Source organism: Engraulis encrasicolus, chromosome 5 (assembly GCF_034702125.1).
Source record: "Engraulis encrasicolus isolate BLACKSEA-1 chromosome 5, IST_EnEncr_1.0, whole genome shotgun sequence".
In the NCBI taxonomy this organism is placed as follows: domain Eukaryota; kingdom Metazoa; phylum Chordata; class Actinopteri; order Clupeiformes; family Engraulidae; genus Engraulis; species Engraulis encrasicolus.
In genome coordinates, this window is record NC_085861.1 from 12440327 (window position 1) to 12462826 (window position 22500).

General features: G+C 43.4%; 1 protein-coding gene across 1 annotated transcript in view; it reads right to left on the bottom strand.

Moving 5' to 3' along the window:
- osbpl10b (oxysterol binding protein-like 10b) overlaps positions 1–22500 on the bottom strand; it is a 118770-nt gene that overhangs the window by 53380 nt on the left and 42890 nt on the right. Inside the window, exons 6-7 of the mRNA XM_063198454.1 lie at positions 19315–19591; positions 15452–15630 (exon numbers count right to left, since the gene is read on the bottom strand). Coding sequence (XP_063054524.1) covers positions 15452–15630; positions 19315–19591 — 456 coding nt within the window. The remainder of the gene's footprint in view (positions 1–15451; positions 15631–19314; positions 19592–22500) is intronic.

The window sequence follows — 22500 nt, forward strand, 5'->3', positions numbered from 1 at the left end:
GGCGGGTTCGAACCCCGAGTAGCAGACTGCACAGGAACACCTAGGTTACAGTAGCACAGCGAGCCCTTTCATGGCACATGTGTAACAACCCGTGAGAGGTTTACATCTCGACTAGACTGTACTGTACTCTATAAAACTGCCTGAATCCCTAATGCTTTCTCTGAAGTTTAAACCTTTACCCTCCATAACACTAAAACACTGTTACATGCACTTAATTACACTGGGCAAGTGTAAGGGCAAGGGAAAGTAGTGGGTGTGTGTGTGAGAGTGTGTGTGAGAGTGTGTGTGTGTGTGTGTGTGTGTGTGTGTGTGTGTGTGTGTGTGTGTGTGTGTGTGTGTGTGTGTGTGTGTGTGTGTGTGTGTGTGTGTGTGTGTGTGTGTGTGTGTGTGTGTGTGTGTGTGTGTGTGTGTACGTGTGTGTGTGTACGTGTGTGCGTGTGCTTGTGTATGCGTGTGTATGTGCACGTGTGAACTTCTGTGGATAATTTTTGATAATCAGATTTTGTATAGCCTTTAATAATTTAATTTAATTTAATTTAATTTAATAACATGCAGATAAAAAACCTCTTTGTTGCACCAGCACAAATTCCGTCTGGAGTATGGAATTACTAGACATGGGAACTACGACTCTGCTATGGAACCTATTACACAAACAAACAAATTATTGTTTTTGAAAATCTACATTTTTATATCCGTTTCATTGTCGGTTTTAGGTTTTAGAAAGGAACACGTGGATAAAAAAATATCCATACGTATGCATGGATAAAAGGTTGCACACACACACACACACACACACACACACACACACACACACACACACACACACACACACACACACACACACACACACACACACACACACACACACACACACACACACACACACACACACACACACACACACACACACACACACACCATTTTACGTCTTTATTTGTGCCCACAATTTAAAATAGGGCTTCTACAGACACAAATAGCATATCAAGACAACTGAAAACAGCAAATCACACTAAACAAAGTGTATTGTCCACAGGGAAGGTTTTTCATTGGTAAACGGCAGCATCTTCTTCTCCACACGCACACACGCGCACACACACACACACACACACACACACACACACACACACACACACACACACACACACACACACACACACACACACACACACACACACACACACACACACACACACACACACACACACACACAGTGCCCAGGAGACAGACAGGCAGGGAGGGTTGGACTCTTGACTGCTGTCTGTCACACTACAGCGACTCTCTTGACGTGTGAGACTGAACGGCTGACTTTGCACTCTTGCACAGCAAACACAAACTCGCAAATAACACACACACACACACACACACACACACACACACCGATGCACGCACGCACACACACACACACACACACACACAGACACACACACACACACACACACACACACACACACACACACACACACACACACACACACACACACACACACACACACACACACACACACGCACACACATGCACATGCACACACATACACAACCAACCAACCAACCCTTCAAACCCTATCTTCTTGTTCTCTGTCTCTGTCTCTGTTTCTGTCTCAGTCACTGTTTCTCTATCTCTATATCTATCTCTGTCTCTCTCTGTCTCTCTCTCTCTCTCTCTCTCTGTCTCTATCTCTGTCTCTCTCTCTCTCTCTCTCTCTCTGTGCATGTTATCACTTCCTGTCCACAATGCTTAGCCAATCTGTCAAAATGTTCCACATCAAATAGGATGGATGTGCTATGTTATGTCGCAAACACACACACACGCACGCAAGCATGCACACACACGCGCGCGCACACAGTACATTTGTTGACGTTCATTCTACACTTACAGAAAAAGATTAGAAGAAATACAGCAACAAAAATTGTATTTATTGTCATCCTTACATTCTCTCATTCACAATCCTCCTCACACACTCTCTATTCAAATAGGATTAAAAACAAAATTGGACTATCTAGACACTGGTTTAAGTATTTCACTGTGATCGAAAGCAATCACTTTGTCTGGAAGCAATCAACTTTGAGTATCTCGAACGTTCCTGGGTAGAGGCGTGTTCAAGGAAGTGACGTGGTTTAAGCAGAGACGTTCTATTGGGACTAAGAAAATGCTTGGTTTAAACTTTGGCTCAGCCTTTTCTGCCCTGGACCAGTAGAAAACCAAGGGAGGCGGGTCAACCATGTCGCTTAAGAACGTTAGTTGTTGTGCTCTTGGTCAGACCAAGTCTCAAAGAGATTTGAAAGTCATGATAATCAGTCTATGTGGGAATAGTCGCAGCCAACAGGTTATAAACAAAATCATAACAAATTATAATGACATTTGTTATGTGTGTATGTGCGTAGATTGTGCAATATATACATGTACATAATAACATCTAAATCCTATTCACTCCTGGAGGGGAAATTACGAAGTAAGTCAAATATAAATGGAGAGCGTAGCCCAAACAAGTCAAACTTTGTTTCAAGCCAGTGATCCGTGCTTAAAAAAGTAATTAACTTCCATGAAATAGGGTTTAAAATAAACTCCAGCACAAGCATCCATGTTTTTTTTATCTCCATTACTTTCCCAAAAGCCAGCGCTACAAGTCACTCAACCATGAAAATAAACACTGCCATTAACCATTCATCTCGGCATCTCCGCCACAGCTCAACTGGCCAGGGGCAGCTTTTGCAATTAGGAGTCATGTGATGTCATCGAGAGAGTCCTCCACTCACTCACTCACTCACTCACTCACTCACTCACTCACTCACTCACTCACTCACTCACTCACTCAGTCACTCATTCACTCACTTACACTCACTCACTCACTCACTCACTCACTCACACTCTCTCACTCACTCACTCACTCACTCACACTCTCTCTCTCTCACTCACACTCTCACTCACTCTCTCTCTCTCTCTCTCACTCACTCACTCACACTCTCTCACTCACTCACTGGGTGCATTCCAATATGTGGACTCCATCCTCGGCCTGTGCTTGTGGCCTCACATTTTGCTGACGTCCCGCCTCCGTGGAGAAAACAATGAAGTTTCCCGTGTCCCGTTTGCAAGTGAGAAAATGACATTAGAATTGAGCTTTTACACGATATTGAAATACAATGATGTGATGTCACCACAAGGCCACAAGGTGGGGACGGGAGTCTGCATTTTAGAATCCACTCACTCACTCACTCACTCACTCACTCACTCACTCACTCACTCACTCACTCACTCACTCACTCACTCACAGCAACTGCCACTTCCTCATCTACACTTACTAGAGTCCTCTAGCCCCCTCTACTGTTCAAATGGGACAGTGCAACATGGCGTAAAAAGCATTTCCATCCATGTGCATCATGGTGAGACGAGTGTTTGATTGCAAATAGAAATAAAATAAATAGAAATAAAAAAGGAAAAAATTGGACAGTACTTGGACAGTACAAAGGAATGAGTAATGTTAGGCTCCAAAAAGAAGTAGGCCTACTGATGCTTTCAGTTTTGTGCCTTGGACTGGTATGACCTGAATCAATGGCAATCTTTTTCATAGGCAAGGACAGCAATGGTAATACATCTAAAAAGTCGTTTGATCCCAAGAAGTCTGTGGGGTGACACAGTACAGGGTTCCCACACTTATTTAAAAATCATTTTCCAGGACATTTCCAGGACATTTCCAGGACCATTTTTTGGTAATTCAGGACGGATGTTTTCTCCGTCGAACCCACAATTTGGGCATACACAGCGACACACCGACAGGGGACAAGTAATAAATTAAACAACAGATGGAATGGTTCATTTTAACCTTTTAACCTTTAGGCGACTAAAATCCACATTTAGCAACTTTTTGGTAAAACATGTCTTTTCTGGTGCTGCTTCCACGTAGCAGGATATTTTTTTAGCAGGGGATTTTTTTTCTCCTGTTAGGTGTAAATGCAACATGTGGATAAAAAGAAATCCTCCATTGTAACAAATGCGTTTCAGCCCCCTAAACAGGATATTTTTTTCTCCTGCTTTTTATACCTGGATTTTAAATATCTGCTACGTGGAAACGGAAGGCCAAAACCAATACAAGCAGGAGAAACAAATATCCACATAAAAAAATATCCAGCTACGTGTAAACAGCACCTCAGTGACGCTGAGCTGCTGTCAGAAGCATTTCCTACGATTAAGCAGGGCTGCAGATGTGCTCTGATCTCCAAAAAAAGATAGCACTTCAATTTTTTGTAAGTAAGTGCTAGCACTGCCTATTTGTAGGCCTATTATGACCCTAGGCATGTTTTCGAGAGATATATAGCGCCATCATATCATCTAGCGACTTTTCAGCAAGCCAACTAGCGACTTGTAGCGGGAAAATGTTGAAGGAAAAAAAATCCAGGACAAAATATTTTTTCCCAGGACATTTGGTGAATTTCCAGGACATTCAAGGACTTGAAAACATATCTCTAAATTTCCAGGTTTTCCAGGTCGTGTGGGAACCCTGACAGTATGTAGCTGAACCAATCGGAACATTAGCAAAGGCATAAATAAATTATATATGGCCTCTCTAAACACTTACACACACACACGCACAAAAAAGAGACTTTCGATGTCTTTCATTCTCTCTCTCTCTCTCTCTCTCTCTCTCTCTCTCTCTCTCTCTCTCTCTCTCTCTCTCTCTCTCTCTCTCTCTCTCTCTCACACACACACACATACACATACACACACACACACCCACACACACACAAGCAAAGAGAAAGAGAGGGAGGGAGCGAGAGAGGGAGAGCAAGAGAGAGAGAGAGAGAGAGAGAGAGAGAGAGAGAGAGAGAGAGAGAGAGAGAGGACGACAAGGAAGAGGAAGGAAAGTGAGATTAATGAAATGAAGAAAAAAAAATGGAAAAAAGGCATGCATATTATTGTTGTGGCTCCGCTCTCGTCTCGGCTGGCTTGAAATGATAAAGCATGATGTGTTAGCAAAGATTTGTGGAGCCCCGTGCAGTCTTGTTTATAGCTGCTTTTATGGCTTCCTAACCCACGGCCACACATCACACTCAGCCCAGCAGATGGATGCCTCCCCCCTCGCCTCGCCTCCAGGGGCCGCTGACAACTTTGGCCGGGCCCAGGACAAAGTCATATGAATGGACCCCCCCATCCAAAACATGCAATGTAATGAGAACCCAATTCTGGGCCCCTCTCTCCCTCTCTCCCTGGGCCCGGGGCAACTGACCTTTTCGTCCCCCCCGCCCCCCATGTCGGCTTCCCTGCTCGCCTCCACTTGTCTTGCACGCCTCCACGGCCGCTGACAGCTTTTTGGCTAGGCCCAGGACAAAGCCATATGAATGGACCCCCCCATCTTATACATGCAATGTAATGAGAATCCAATTCTGGGCCCCTCTCTCCCTCTCTCCCTGGGCCCGGGACAACTGACCTCTTCGTCCTCCCATGTCGGCTTCCTCCTCTCGCCTCCACTTGTCTTGCACGCCGGCGCCGCATCGCTTGTTTACACCCCTTTTTATTGGCCTACGCACCCCGAATAATGAGCAAGTACTCCTCATGCCTCATGTATAGCACCCAGCGCCATGTATCTTATCTAAACACGGGCAGGGCTGGACTGGCCATCTGGCATAGCAGGCATTTCCCGGTGGGCCCCTATTTTCAAAGATGTTAATTTTTAATGTTATTATTTTTACATTTTTGAAAATAAGGGCTCACGAGGGTGCGGGGCCCACCTGTGAGTCAGTTCTGCGCCGCTAATTATGAGGGGCCCCTTCAAGCCAAAAGTGCCTGGGCCCTATTTCTCTCCCAGTCCAGCCCTAAACATGGGCAAAGGGGGTCTTCGCAGATTAAGAATAAGCTTTTACGGGCTTGTCTCTGCTAGGGAAAATGTAGCGCATTTATTTGTAAAAAAAAAAAAAAAAAAAAGGCCACTACACCAGAACAACAAAATCCTCTTACACTATTTTTTGTGGGTTACATGTTATGTTACTGCTGCCTATTGTTCATCAATTAAGGGCCGTACACACACGTCGCTGCTATTTACTCGCTACTTGCTCACTCGCCTACTTGCCACTCGCTCTGGGTGATTTTGTTTACTGGTTGTCATGGTTCCCGCTGTCCGCGCCAATAACGTCCGTACGAAACTAAATGTAGGCATACGCTGTTTAACGTTGATCGTGTGCTGTGCACAACCATGCATATGAGCCTTTGATGGTGTACACTGTATTGTATGTATTTTCCTCAACACTTCAAAGTGTGATGGCGTGCAGAAGTTGGGTGGTCAGAACACCACAGGGGCAACGTCACCTGTCAATAATCTGTATCCTGCATTCCAATTGGTTACTCGCTTAACTCGCGTCGCTCGAAGATAAAATAAGTTTATCTCGGAACCCGCCCACATCGCATCGCTTGTACTCTCCTCGCCTACTCGCCAGCGAGACTCGCTGGAACACGTAGACATTCTATTGACTTCATCCGCTGAGCGAGTAACTAGCAGCGACGTGTGTGTACGGCCCTTTAGTGAAGTCAAAGTGAAAGCCCAACTGGGAAACTCCAACTGTGGCGGGACGGTACCATGCTGAGGAGGAGGAGGAGGAGGAGGATAGGGGAGAGCACTGGTTAATTACTCACCCCACTAACCTGGCAGGTCGGGAGTCGAACTGGCAACCTTTGGGCAACAAGTCTGACACCCTAACCACTTACCCACGACTGCCATTTATTAGGTATTAGGTACAGGTAGATGTCTAGCAGACAACAGATTTGTGTCTCTCCGTTTTCCCTTCTTGTCAAGGTATGTTATGAGGCTGTTAGCATAAGATTTGACTATCAGTGAATGATTTGGAGATACAGTATATGACCTATTGACGTTTCCGTGATTGCAAATCACGCATGGCCACAAATAGGCGCATTTATGGTTTCATTTGTAAGGACCTCATGGTGTGCCAAATGTTTGTCACCAACCCACGGGCCGTTGTTTGGAGACCACTGTTGGACAGTATTAAGTAACTGTGACTGCACCATGAGCTTAGGGTTATGGTTTTGTGGTTTGTGGCAATTTAACTTTTTAAGGAGGCTGTGTCTCTTAAGTATGAACTATGTGCAATGTGCATGCACGTCATAGATATGCAAATGCTTCGCTACAAATCAACAGCTGTATGGGCTCATCATGCAGCGTGTTATGGCTAGCTAAGGCAGGGTTCCCAAACTTTACCATGTCGAGGCCCCTTATACATCGATAGATTCCCGCCAAGGCCCCCCTTACATGATTCATGCCACACACCTTGAAAGTTTATTTTTCAGCAGGTGCAGCTTTTCAGAGTACTTCAGTCATTAGTTGTTTCGCTATACTTTTCCTGCCCACCTCCTGCGGCCCCCCTAGCAACATATTGCGGCCCCCCAGGGGTCCCCGGCCCCCACTTTGAAAACCACTGAGCTAGGCTCATCATGCAGCGTGTTATGGCGCTTCATTATCATGATTATGTCGATGATGGATGGGAAGCTCTGCCAATCAAGTCATCAACAAGCCGGGACAAAAGGCACAAACAACGCAAACTACTACAATCTAAATGTAGTACATTGAGTGACAACCACTCAAAAAAAGACAAGACAAACAACCAAACACTGTTTCTATATGTTATGGTGTCTCCATTGACAATCAAACAGACAAACTGACAAATTTCAGACATGCGATCATCTATGTAAGGGATAATTGACGACACGGTGTGCTTATAACAGGAAAAATAATGCACACCTAGGTGGTTACACCTCAGTGCGCATTATTTTTCCTGTTATACGCACACCGTGAAGTCAATTCGCCTTTGGCTAAGCCCCGCCCTCTTTAGTTACAGTTGCTAGGTCGGACAGATAAACTTTCAATGCTGAGATATCAACGTGATTTATGCAGTGACTGCAAATCGCAGCAGTTATTCACTCCTAATAAATAAAAAACGCATTCATAGTATTGTGAATCTAAGTATTTATTTTCTGAACGGTCATGCGATGCATCACAGCTGTTATGGGCTCTTCTAATAATGGGTATCGATAGGCATTGTAACCAGCACCATGGTAAGCCGAGCTCTCATATCTTTTGAGCCCTGACTCAAACTTGCTAGACGAAAACGAAATCACACAACGGTGATGGCTGTAGTCATCTTCAAAGCTACCACAGCAATGTGTAACATTAACGTTTGGCGTTTATATCTTCAGTAGCTTAACAAAATCACATCCATCAGCTGCTAGTCAAAACACTCCTGCCGTGACCGATAGTTAACTTTGCTAGCGGTGTTTCTTCATTAATTAGGTCAGAAATCCAAAATCCTACTCTGAAACAGGTTCGTGGTTTGCTTAAAACCTTACTGAAAAGTGACACGAATGAGATGGTGGCATGATCGGAGCACACAAAGTATGTTTTTGATCCGTGTGTCGAGTGTGAGGCTGCCGAGACCCTTCAAGGCAGACTATCCAGCTGCTATATTAGTCCGGTTTTAGGTAAAGAGGAAAGCGATTACCACATTATTTACACCGCGGGGAAACTTGCACCTTTGTCACAAATACCCCAGGCACAATTTCCAATCATATTTTAATAATACGACCGTATCTCGCAACTTGAAAACATGCGATTTCAGCATTGAGTTCAATGGAGCGCTGTCAAAATTGTCCGAGGTTTGTCCGAGGTCGTCCTTTTGCTGCGCTGTGATTGGTCAAAAAGCACTTTAGGGCGCACCTTGGCCAAAGGTGAATTATCCCGCTTATACCACGGTTGCCACGCTGTCTAAAATTTATTTGAGGAATCATTTCGATGGTTTAATGGCTAAAACAAATGTTTCTGTAGAACTACTTCCTTCCGCCACAAGAAGCTTCTTTTCATAACTTTCTGGCGAACTGCCGTTACTAGTTCTAAATTGGAGGTTGCTATGGCCAAGACACTGTCGTTAATTCTATCGCATTCCGTTGTCAAGTCAAGAGTCAGTCGTTAATTCTATCGCATTTGGTTGTCAAGTCTGTCGCCCCAATGTTCTACCCGTCCTTGCCCACTAGATTATGCTGCTGGTAGGCCCTATGATGATTCCATTTCCTACAAATGTACAGATCGTAATAGATTTTTAAAAAATACCCTGCGCATCTCAAATAGCTACCCTGACAAATTTCAGACATGCGATCATCTATATTTCTATATGTCATGGTGTCTCCATTGACAATCAAACAGACAAACTGACAAATTTCAGACATGCGATCATCTATATTTCTATATGTCATGCCGTCTCCATTGACAATCAAACAGACAACCTGACAAATTTCAGCTATGCGACCATCTATATTTCTATATGTCATGGCGTCTACATTGACAATCAAACAGACAACCTGACAGATTTCAGGCGTGCAACCATCTATATTTCTATATGTCATGGCGTCTACATTGACAATCAAACAGACAACCTGACAGATTTCAGGCGTGCAACCATCTATATTTCTATATGTCATGGCGTCTCCATTGACAATCAAACAGACAACCTGACAAATTTCAGACATGCGATCATCTATATTTCTATATGTCATGGTGTCTCCATTGACAATCAAACAGACAACCTGACAGATTTCAGGCGTGCGACCATCTGGCCTCATCGGCACTCCTGCCTGGCATGAGGGAGCTGTTTAGCTGCCTTGAGAGCACTAGACGCCTGAAGGATAACAGATGAGACCCCTCCTCAGTCTCTCCACCATGGACAGCCTCTCTCCTTCACCCTCTCTCTTCTCCCTCTCCCTCTTCACTCCCTTTCCCTCTCTCTCTCTCCATCTCTTCTCCTCTCCTCTCTCTTCTTCCTCTCCTCTCTCTTCTCCCTCTTGACTCCTCTCCTCTCTGTATTCTCCTCTCCTCTCCTCTCTCTCTCTCCTCTCCTATCCCTCTCTCTCATCTCCTCTCCCCTCCTTTCTCTCTCCTCTCCTCTCCTTACCCTCTTCACTCCACTCCTTTCTTCTCCCTCTCCTCCCCTGCTCCTCTCTTCTCCTCTCCTTTCCCCTTCCATCTTCATTCATCTACCTCTCCTATTCTTTCCCTCATTCTAGTTCTAATCAGCTCTCTCGTTTGCACTCTTTCTCTCTCTGTTTCTCTTTCCCTCTCTCCTTAAATGCAATACATGTGACTTCTCTCTATCACTCTCCATTCCATTCCACTCCACTCATTATGCCTTCCCTATTTCCATCATTCACTATCTGTCTCTGCCCCCCGCCCCACCTCTCTTGGTTTCCCCCCTCTCTCTCTTTGTTCCCCCCTCTCTCTCTCTCTCTCTCTCTCTCTCTCTCTCTCTCTCTCTCTCTCTCTCTCTCTCTCTCTCTCTCTCTCTCTCATGTTCCAGGGCTCAGATTGATGGGGCTCATTTCAGTGAGGCAGTGTGAGGAAGAGTGCTCAGGCACATCAGCATATTTCTCCGTCCAACCGAGACCCCACCCCACCTCACTACTCTCTACTCCACCCCACCCCACCTGACTGCACCCCACCGCACTACACTCTTCTCCACCCCACCCCACAGCCACTTCTCCATCCCACGTCACTTCTCTCTACTCCACTCTGCTCCACCCCACTCCTCCCATCCCACCCCATAACACTCGTCTGCTCCACCTCACAACGTGTCTCTATTCCACCCCACCACACACTGCACCCCATCCCACTACACTGCACCCCATCCCACTACACTTCACTCCGCCCCACTACACTTCTCCACTCCACCGCAATTCCACATAAATATGCTGCCGAGAGCTGTCATAAATATGTGCGTGGTAAGGAAAATGCCATCCAAGTCTCTGTTTTTTCTCTGTTTACATAGTAACGCTAACAGGAGTTTTCATAAAGATTCGTTTTCAGAGGAAAAACCTCAGTGTCTGTGTAAACGAAAGGCACAAACAAAGGGAAGGGTCTTCGCTTATCAAAATACCTGGTTATGAATGAGCATAATTGTTTGATCCCACCCACCGCCCTCAGCTACAACCAAAAAAGGTGGGACACTCTCTCTCTCTGTGAACTTTTAAAAGAGCACATTTTCCTCAAAACGACAATTTTACTTGCCATGTTTTATTACTGACATGCTTTATTCACAAAATACCAGGCATAGCAACTTGTTTGGATTCCGGTTGTATCTGAACCGTGTGCTTCCAGACCAAACTTTTCATGTTTTAGTCAGGCTAAAAATAAATATAGTGGAAAGTTGCAGTTGTTTCAGACAACAATGGCGGCTCGCATGGAGGAGTCATGTATCGATTCTGCAATTTCAACTGTATTGTAAAATCTGTGAGTAGACATTGAACATGTCAGACAATTCTCCACTTGTCCAATAACTTGCAAGAATTTTTGATAAAGCTGCGCCTTCGGATAGCGAATTTGTGATACATAAAAATAAAAATAGATAAAAAAATGTAAATAAGGGTGATCACTAACAAGTCAATGAGTTTCTCGTTGTCCTAAATTGACAAATAATAGAGCTAATTATAATATAAATGGATAAATTATAGATGGTGTCGTGCCAACGGTGCATGGAACAACGTGGAACTCAATTCATCTGCTGCATTCAGGTTGGCACTAAACTGACCACATTGTGAAAGGTGCACTGTGTACAAACCCCAACTCCGATGAAGTTGGGACGTTTGGTAAACAGTGAATAAAATCAAAATGCTATCATTTTCAAAACATTCAATCTATTCATTAGATGGAGAATAGTGATAAGACAACATATTAAGTGTTAAAACCGAGAAAAAATATTGTTTTGGGGGACATATGTACTCATTTCTAATTTGATAAATCCAACACGTCTCAAAAGAGTTGGGACGGGGATTAGTGAAATTTAGTAAACATCCAAATAAGATAAAACAACAAAGAAGAACATTTCAAAATGAATTGTACTGACTGACAATACAGGTGTCCATGTATAAGATCATCACAGAGAGGCTGAGTCACTCAGAATTAAAGATGCAAAGGGAATAATTACCATAGTTATTACATACATTTTTGAATTCCATTTGATTTAGCACGATTGAGTGTATATAAGACATATTTTTGTTAATAAAATCATTGTATAGGTTCATGACATCATGAAATATATATTGGCTGTAGTCTCACTCTAGCACTCCAGGAATTAGAGCTATTGAAAATTGACCATATTAAGAATGCTTAATGCATGAAAATGATACAGGGGTGTAACATTCTCCTATGCACCTGAGCACACTTGAAATAGACCCAGAAGACATGGGAAACTGTCCTTTGCTTACAGAAGTCAGCAGAAGTTGTAGAAGTCCATTCTTTTTGACAATAATAGAGCATTGCACATCCTGTGCTACAGTGAAAATGGACCATCCAACTTGTGTTAGTGCTAGCTTCAAAAGTCAGCCTCCATGATGGCATGCGGGTGCAGTAGTGCATTGGTTAAGATGTTCTCACTCATCTGTAGAGTTAAATACAGTGCTGAATGGTATTAATGGGTTTTAAACAGCATGAAAAGCCACTCATGCATTATATTTTGAAGGGAGATCTTCGATTACTGCCACATAGTAAGGTCAAATTGCATTCTCTACTATGTTTTAACAGTTTGGCTCCATCATAAGGACCAGCAGGTGATAAAATGGTGGGTTTTTGGTCAAGACCTGTCACACTATAAGCACTACAGAAAGGAAAACATTGCAAAACATGACAAGGAATACACCCACCATTTCAGCTGGTGAAATCATGTCCAAGATAGGAATTAACACTGTTTTTTATATAAAATCATCTCATCTGTTAATGTATTTAACTGTTAAGTGTTGTCTTTTGTTTTGTTTTTAGTCTTCCTCGACATTTGCTGCCATTTATTGTCCCCGTCCCAACTCTTTTGAGACGTGTTGGATTTATCAAAATAGAAATGAGTACATATGTCCCCCAAAACAATCTTTTTTCTCGGTTTTAACACTTAATATGTTGTCTTTTCACTATTCTCCATCTAATGAATAGATTGAATGTTTTGAAAATGATAGCATTTTAATTTTATTCACTGTTTACCAAACGTCCCAACTTCATCGGAGTTGGGGTTTGTAATATTTTTGGTGGTTCATTTCCAGAATTCATGCAGCCTATTCACACGTGTTACCTTTTTAACAAATACTTATCACCACCATCAAATTGTAAGTATTCATTACGACTGGGAAAATTGCTGTTTACATACATGAAAAGGAGGATCTTCTCCATGGTCCGCCACTTTGAATGTCAAGAAATAGCCATTTATAGCTGTGAAAATTGGTGTACCTTGGTAATACTAGTAAATATTGGTTTATTACTCAGTAAATATTCATGAAAATACCATATTTGGCAATAAGCACCACAATTTCAATGAGCAGGGTAGTTACAATACCTACTCTGGCCACGTCCTACACAATGCACCTTTATGACTCTGCTCTGGCAATCATTGCACTGTACATATGGTTGTTTACGGGCAATGTGAAAATGACACATTCAAGTTGACACTAAACTGCACACATCGTTAAGACTCTGATCTGGCAATCCCTTGCACTGTACTGTTGTTTACTGGCAATGTGAAAATGATGACACGCTATCGATATCGAGCTCACACTGCCAAAGTTTAGGCCGAGATTAACCAAAAAGAGGAGAAGAAGCTGGAGGAGGAAAATGGAAGAAAAATGAAGTGATGAAACAGAGTCTGGAACTGAACGCTTCTGAGTGAGGGAGAGCGATGACTCCCCGACAGTGGAATGAGAAAGAGAGAGAGCAAGAGAGAGAGAGAGAGAGAGAGAGAGAGAGAGAGAGAGAGAGAGAGAGACAGACAGACAGACAGACAGACAGAGACAAAACATTCTGCAGAACAATGAAATAGAAAGTTTGCCAGAAAAAGACACAATAGAAGAAAAATAAGTAATAAATGAGGAACAAAGAAAAAAGGAAACTCGAGAGTACATAGTCTTCGATCACCTGCCAGCTATTGTGGGTGTTCTTCAAGTAGCCCCTTAATGCACGCCGCAGCTCCAGTGGCACGCTGTAATAGTCATTGAAACGTTCACTACCATAATGCTACAATACTATGACATTACACAGGGCCTTTAGTAATGCACTATGACTTGGTCATTGCCATTCTGGTAACAACAAATTTATAGCGCTGTGTCTTAACGTGTTTAGCCTATTATTTTCCGCCCAAAAATCAATTTTACCCACAATAAGGCTACATACTGGGGTCCTGTTACAGAATAGTAAGTGTGTCCAGACTATGACTATGGGGACAATTTTACACTAGTTCAACAGGGACTGGTTTCTCACAGCCAAAACAGCAGATGAAAAAACAAATAGGACGAGTGACATAGTTAATAATGCAAAAGCCAGGAAGAGATTTATAGAGGTGGATATGAAGAGGACGCTCTCTCACGCTCTCTCTCTCTCCCCCCCTCCCCTCTCTCCCTCCCTCCCTCCCTCCCCCCCTCCCAATTTATGCAGAAGTAGTGTGTGGGGGAAATGGGAACGGCGTCCATTGATGCGAACGGTTGACTTTGCTTTAACTGCTACTCTAAGCCTGGGAACTAAATTGGGTTCCTCAGCAGTGTGTCACTGGCTGGTAATTGTGGTTTTAATAAAGGACTGCTACTCACGCACGTGCCGCACAGAGAGAGAGAGAAAGAGAGAGAGAGAGAGAGAGAGAGAGAGAGAGAGAGAGAGAGAGAGAGAGAGAGAGAGAGAGAGAGAGAGAGAGAGAGAGAGAGAGAGGAAGAGCAGAGAAGAGAAGAGTAGAGAGAGAGAGAGAGAGAGAGAGAGAGAGAGAGAGAGAGAGAGAGAGAGAGAGAGAGAGAGAGAGAGAGAGAGAGAGAGAGAGAGAGAGAAAGACAGACGAAGGCAAGGTGTTCACTGCACCACAGATGAGGTCGAGACAGAGGTGCATTTTCTTCTTCAATGTGACAAATATTCAAAAATGACAGAGACACACTTCAATACATTTGCATAAGTAATCCCAGGATTCCTGGACCTGGACACAGACAGATTGCTATCCGTCTTGCTGGGGCAATAAGGGCACACAGCAACTCTTGCTGCAAAATATGTCAGTGAATGCCATAGGCACAGTAAAGTGACATTAAATAGGAGACACCACAAAAGCGACTACAACTCCATCACACACACACACACACACACGCACGCACGCACGCACACACGTTCACACACACACACACACACACACACACACACACACACACACACACACACACACACACACACACACACACACACACACACACACACACACACACACACACACACACACACACAGACACATGCACACACGCACACACAACTTGGAACTTAACTTGGAATTCTGATGCAGGTGGTAAACTTGCGATTTCAAGTTAAACCATGCTGATTTACAGTGTATAGAGAAGAATTAATTAACTATATAAATTATCTTGACTTATCACTGATATCATATTTTACAGGGCAGCGCTCCAATTTACCTCTGTGTTCAGCAGGTGCTCCTTGTTCTTGAGGGATGGGGAGTGGAGACGCGTCCTGCCAGGGGACGAGAGGCCCGTGTTGCTGCTTCCTCTTCTCATGTGGGTGGGGGTGGTGATGGGGGTGGGGGCGGTGATGGGGGTAGGGGCGGGCTTGGCCTTCGTAGGCCCCGACACACCATCTGCAGGAAGAAGTTACATAATAAAGGGTCTGCCTTCACACACACACACACACACACACACACACACACACACACACACACACACACACACACACACACACACACACACACACACACGCACGCATGCATGCACGCACACACATACAGGAATGCATCCATACACGCACTGGCATTCAGGGGCAAAAAACATGACCACACACACACACACACACACACACACACACACACACACACACACACAAACACACACACACACACACAGAGCACACACACACACACACACACACACACACACACACACACACACACACACACACACACACACACACACACACACACACACACACACACAGCACAAACACTCACAGAAACACACACACACTCGCAGACACAAGCAGCCACGCAATATCCTGAATACAGATGATGACACAGGCATGCAATGTCAGATACTGGCCGTCTGGCTGTTATAAAATACTCTATCCGCTCTCTGATTTCTACTCACTGATGTTAACGGTATCAACAGCAGAATCTCAGGCACTGTCTCCATACTTTTGGTCACTCATTATTATACATCTTACGCAACAATTACCTTTTGAACTGAGTTCATTTAATATTTTCATTTTTACGTCCGCCAAGGAGGTAATGTTTTCGGTCGTTACCTCTGCCAAGGAGGTAATGTTTTCGGTCTCGTTGGTTTGTCTGTTTGTTTGTCTATTTGTTTGTCAGCAGCATAACTCAAGAACTAATCAACAGATTTGGACGAAACTTTGTGGAGTTGCTCGTAATGACCCAAGGGACAAGTGATTAAATTCTGGTGGTGATCCGGATCACGAACCGGAACCAGGACCTTTTAAAAGATTCTTCACCATTGCTGGCCTATATATCTAGACGCCCCTAGTGACCAAAATTTGAATTGCGGGGACTCCACAAAAAGAAGGCAGAAAGACAGGTGTAACATAGTCAAATGTTCTATCAAGCAGCTTCCTTGGCGGAGGTCTGTGCTTTCTGAGTGCTTCTAGTTTGTGTTTGTTTCTCAGTTAAGGGTTAATGTATTCCAAGACAGTCAAACTTGAAGGAAAAGCCCTGCCATCCTAATGAAGGTCTCTGATACAATATGCTGTTTGTGGCTGTCAGAATATTACCAGAGTTATAAAAACATCTTATCATGTCATATTTTCACTTGTTTTTAATTATTTTTTTTATTCATGGCCTTGGCTGGTAAGTCATCACAGAGAAGAATCTGTATTGTGTGAATAATAAGAAGAATGTGTTGCATAGCATCATATCCGAAAGTTACTTTTTGCAATGTACTGTATTGATGATATTCTGTTACAATAAGTGAACATAGTAAATTACTTCCTGAGTGATACAGAAAAGTAACAAAAACCCTTTAGTATTGACAGGAGCCATTAGCAGGCAGAAGAAACAGAAAACGTTCTTACAGTACCACTCAGTAGAACATGCAGTGTTAATTCAACACGTAGAGAGTACTCTGGAGCAGGGATTCTTAATCTTTTTGACGTCGAGGCCCATTTTTTCCAGTGCACAGTGTTCCGGGGCCCATATTACCCATGTATATATTATTATATTACATTATATTAGGCTATATTATATCATATTATGATAATATAATATAGGCTTATAATAGTGATATAAATTATAAATAAATAGGTGATTATTTAAGTATTTTTTTCCACAAGGAATAGCCCTATATTAATTAATGCTATTGTTAATGTCATTTAATCTCACTCATCATATTCACTCACAGTTTAGCAACTCAGAGTCATTCACACATTTGAATGCCTCTCTGACAGCTCAAAGTTTGCGTGACAGCTCTTGACTTGCGCTTTGTAATGAATCTGCTGATCATAAAATGAAGAAGCTTTTTTTATACAAGTGGAAACGCAGCGCGGAAACAACAGAAATTCCAGAGCCGGACGGAAAACGCACAACACAACATTTGTGAAAACGCAAAACACAACATTTGTGAAAGGACTGTCATGTTGGGGACACTTGGACAAGTATAAGGGATAAAGATTCAGCAACTTGAATTATTTTGAGTAGCCGTCTAACCGCTGAACACCTCTTTCTAACTACTAAAACGTGAGGATAGTAGGACACAGAAGACGTTGCCAAATCAGCTGGGAACCGTAACGGGTTGGTCATTTCTCTTTTTTCAAATAGGCAAGCCCACTGCAAAGGGTGTTACTTACCACCACAGGCTGTGTTACTGTCTTGTTCTTAATGAAATTCCCCAAACAACAAAAACGCGGGGTGTGGTCATTGCGTTATGAAAGAGTTGCGTTTGAGGGAAAAGACGCACACAAAGTCTATTTGATAAGCGGTCCCACGGCCCAAGCGGCCCAATGGTGCGAAACTGAAAGTTGACTGCGGCCCAGGAGGTTGTGAGCGGGCCGCGGCCCTATGGTTAAGAATCCCTGTTCTGGAGCCCAATACAGTTTAGAATATTCTGAATTGACTCGCTCAGTGTTGAAAGAACACTGCTGTTTTTTTTTTTACAAACTAATAGGATATGATACACTCACTCATTTTTGAGAAACACATTGAACTGTCTGTCTCTGTACCGTATGTGTACTCTTTTTCTACTCTTTTTCTTTGTCTTCTTTTCCCCTCTACATCTCCACTCATTCTGTCCATCACTTGAGATGTTACTTTCATAAATTAACTCTCTCAGTGTTGAATTAACACTGTATTTTTTTGTTATCATTATACAACAATATCTGACCTCGAACACCCTTTTCAAGGTCAATTTGTCAAGATAAATCGCTGCATAATAACATTACTGCATGCCATTTATAGAACACTGCATTGAGCAGATGCTTTTATCTAAAGTGACTAGCGGTGTGTAAGGCAATCAAGCTCAGGTAACATTGGCGATGAGAGGGTAAGTGCTGAAGGGGAATACAAGTAGACGCTCCTTTCCTTTCCTTTCCTTTCCCATGTCGGAATAGAAGGTCTATGAATTCAGCTTTTGTACCTACAGTATGACCATGCACATGTTCATATATTTTGATGTATTTTATACTACACTGCTATGAAAATACACAACATTTTTAGCAATATATTACGACATGCCATTTTGGCAAAGGCTTATTTGCAACTGGCGCCATGTTGTACTGTAGCCTCTTACAGCAAATGGGCCTGTTGACAGGCCTATTCAGTCTGGAAACACTCAGCTACATCATAACAACATTGCTATGACAATGCAAGGAGCCTTAAGTAAGAGATTAAGAGATTGAGACAATAAAGGCAGAGGCTGTGCGGTAAGGGGTTAAGGGATTGAAATACTAGGAAATAAACTGAATTTAATTCAATTAAATAGATCTGAAATAAATTTGATTGTGTGTTGCGTATCATCCCTAGCCTGATTATCATCAACTTTCAAATCTCTTCGAGGCTTGGTCTGACCAAGAGTATAACAATTAACATGTCCCAAACGGCATGGTTGACCCGCCTCCATTGGTTTGCTACTGGTTGTTTGCATCCTGATAAAGTGGGAGGAGTTCCTGATTTTTCCTGAGCTCAGAAACGATATTTGTATTGCTCCTGGCCTGACTAAGAAGCAACGCTGAATGTCTTGCGTCACTAGAAGGGTGCGGCCTTGGCTATATCATCCCATCCCATCCTTTCCCATCCCATCACACCCCATCCTCCCCTGCTCACCTGTGGGCAGACCCTGGTTCTGGTTCTGATTCTGGTTGAGGTGCTGGTTCTGGTTGTGATTGTGGTTTGTGTGGTGGCTGGGGGAGAGGTGCTGGGCGGCCTGGGACACGTTGTGCTGCAGGATGTTGAGGCACTCCCCCAGGCAGCTGAGGGTGGCGGCCGACGTGGCCTTCAGCAGCAGGAAGTCCTGGTCCAGGGAGGACATGGGCCCGCGGCTCGGCAGAGACTCGATGTTGTGGACCAGGTGCTTATGCTGCTCCTCCGCCTGGGACATCACCTGTGGAACAGAGAGCAGAGAAAAATGTGAGTCGGATTATCGCTGGCATTCCCATCTAGGCAGTCATGGGTAATCGGTTAGGGCGTCAGACTTGTATAGCCCAAAGGTTGCCGGTTCGACTCCCGACCCGCCAGGTTGGTGGGGGGAGTAATTAACCAGTGCTCTCCCCCATCCTCCTCCAAGACTGAGGTACCCTGAGCATGGTACCGTCCTGCCGCACTGCTCCCTTGGGGCTCCCTTGCATGGGTGAGGCATAAATGCAATTTCGTTGTGTGCAGTGAACACCTGTGTGTTGTGGAGTGCTGTGTCACAATGACAGTGGGAGTTGGAATTACCCAGTTGGGCTTTCACTTCACTTTAGAATAGAATGCCTTTCATTGTCACTAATCGCATGAAGCCAGCTGTGACCTAATAGTTAAGGAGTTGGACTTTAAATCGGAGGGTTGCAGTTTCGAATCCCACCCTTCCACTCCCAACCTCACTCCAGGGATGAGGTACCCTTGAGCAAGGTATCCCAATCGAATCTCACGCACATCCAATGACTGGTTTCGGGTGCAGGTTCAAAGAAAGTTAATCCATAGGTAGTGAAGAAAAAACACACACCGATGAGCTCCCATTTAAGCCATTATATTGCGTATACGCAAAATCAGGTCGTCTACGAGTGATTTAGCACCTGGTTCCTCACGAATATGCGGTGTAGAGTGGTGGAGAGGTGCGGCACTTTTCCGGCCGCACCCTGACCCGGTCACGAACGCCTCTGCTCACCGGGACCCGAGGGCCCCGGCTACTCCAGACCAATCGAAGCGCTTAGGCGCACGGGTATCGCTACGTCTGGGAGGGATTCTGACTTGGAGGCGTTCAGTCATAATCCCGCAGATGGTAGCTTCGCACCAGTGGCTCCTCAGCCAAGCGCACGAACTAAATGTCTGAACCTGCGGTTCCTCTTGTACTGAGCAGGATTACCATTGCAACAACACATCATCAGTAGGGTAAAACTAACCTGTCTCACGACAATCTAATATGCAATAAAATGGCTTAAATGGGAGCTCATCGGTGTGCATTTTTTCTTCACTACCCTTGAGCAAGGTACCTAACCCCACATTGCTCCAGGGACTGTAACCAATACCCTGTAAATAACTGTAAGTCACTTTGGACAAAAAGCGTCAGCTAAGTGTGATGTAATGTAATGTAAATGTAATATAGAATTTACACTTTTGCACATTCACAATGAGATTGAAAGCACTCACTTCAGTGCAGATATAAAAAGGGATATACTGTGCAACACAGTGTGCTATTAGCAAAACAGGGAAATATTTACATCACAGTATGCAGAACAGAAGACATGTGTTGTGCCTTTAACTTTTAAGACGACTTTATGCTGAAGGCTAGACAAGACAAACAATGACGTTGTTAATAACAGTGTGTGATACTGCAAGTGTCCAATGCTAATGGCAATCAACAACAGAGTGGCATGACACATCACTCGAGAGAGAGAGCATGTTCTGAACCAAAGCTATTGAAGACAGCCTTCCGCTGGACACCTCTTGATAAAATCCCTTTTTAATCAGTAGCGAAGATATTGTTGCACTCTATTTAGAGACATAAGCTGCTGCGTGGACCCAAACAGAACAGTTCAGGGTGTGAGCAGGTTCACACACTGAATAAGACACTAAGGTCAAGCATAAGGAGAGAGAACACTGATGATGGCAGAACCTGAAACGTCTGCTCTACTCAGCTCTAAGAAAAAAAATCCTTGTGCTTGACCTTAGTGTCTTATTCAGAGTGTGAACCTGGTCTCACGCTTAATCAAGCTCCATAGACATGGTGCACATGAAAATGAAATTCCATCTCACGTATTGCCTGCTTTAGCCACTGGTAAGAAATACACTGAGTTGAAGGTGAAGATTGTGCACATCCCAGGACACATCCCACAGGATTGTGAAAATACCACTTAAAATTGTTTTTTATGTTTTTTTTTTATTTCATGCTTTTACGTTACATTACATACGATTACGTTTCAACTCTATCAATCTTGAAGACCAATGAAGTCAAAATGTAATCCAGCCATGAAATAAAAAGAGAGAACTGAGCAAATTAGAGATGGCACCTAGGCCAAATCAACACCACATGGCCAGATAGAAACATCGAAGCAAGACTGTGCACACATCACATGATTATTGAAGGAACTGGACCAAAAAGATAAAGAAACGATAAAGGTCTGCACACTGATGAATGCTCCAAAGCCAAGTCAAGAAGACAGGCAGAAAGGAAACATGATGTATGATAACAATTAGCAAAAAGGAGACAGAATTTCCGAGGCCATTGAACCAATGAGAACAAAGCATTGACTGTAGGGATGCAAACGATTAATCAATTAATCGACTTTAATCAATCAATGCATTAATCGATTAAAAAACATTAATCGCAATTAATCGACAATTCAACTGATAAGAGACCCAGGAGAAATGGGCATATGAAGAGTGTGTGTGAATAGGGCTGTGAATAGTGGGAATATTTAAATCAACTTTGGATTAAAGAATTGAAATAGAATTCATTTAAATGTGGTATTTTATCTCAATTTTTAATTACATTTTTTAGATTTAGTAGTTTTTTTCCAAGAAACATTGAGATTTGGGGGGAAAAACGCCGCTTATCAATTAATCGTAAGTCGATCGATAAGGCTATCAACTAATGATTAATGAATTAATCGATCATTTGCATCCCTAATTGACTGTGATGTAGACTGAGCAGCCAATAAGGAAGTAATAGTAATGCGGAAGAAGGAGCCGATTAGAATGGAAATAGGTATAGTCAGATGAATGGAAAGCCTATACAAGATGGAAAAGATTTTTAAAAAGGTGTGTGTGTGTGGGTGTGTGCGCATGTGCGTGTGTGTGTGTGTGTGTGTG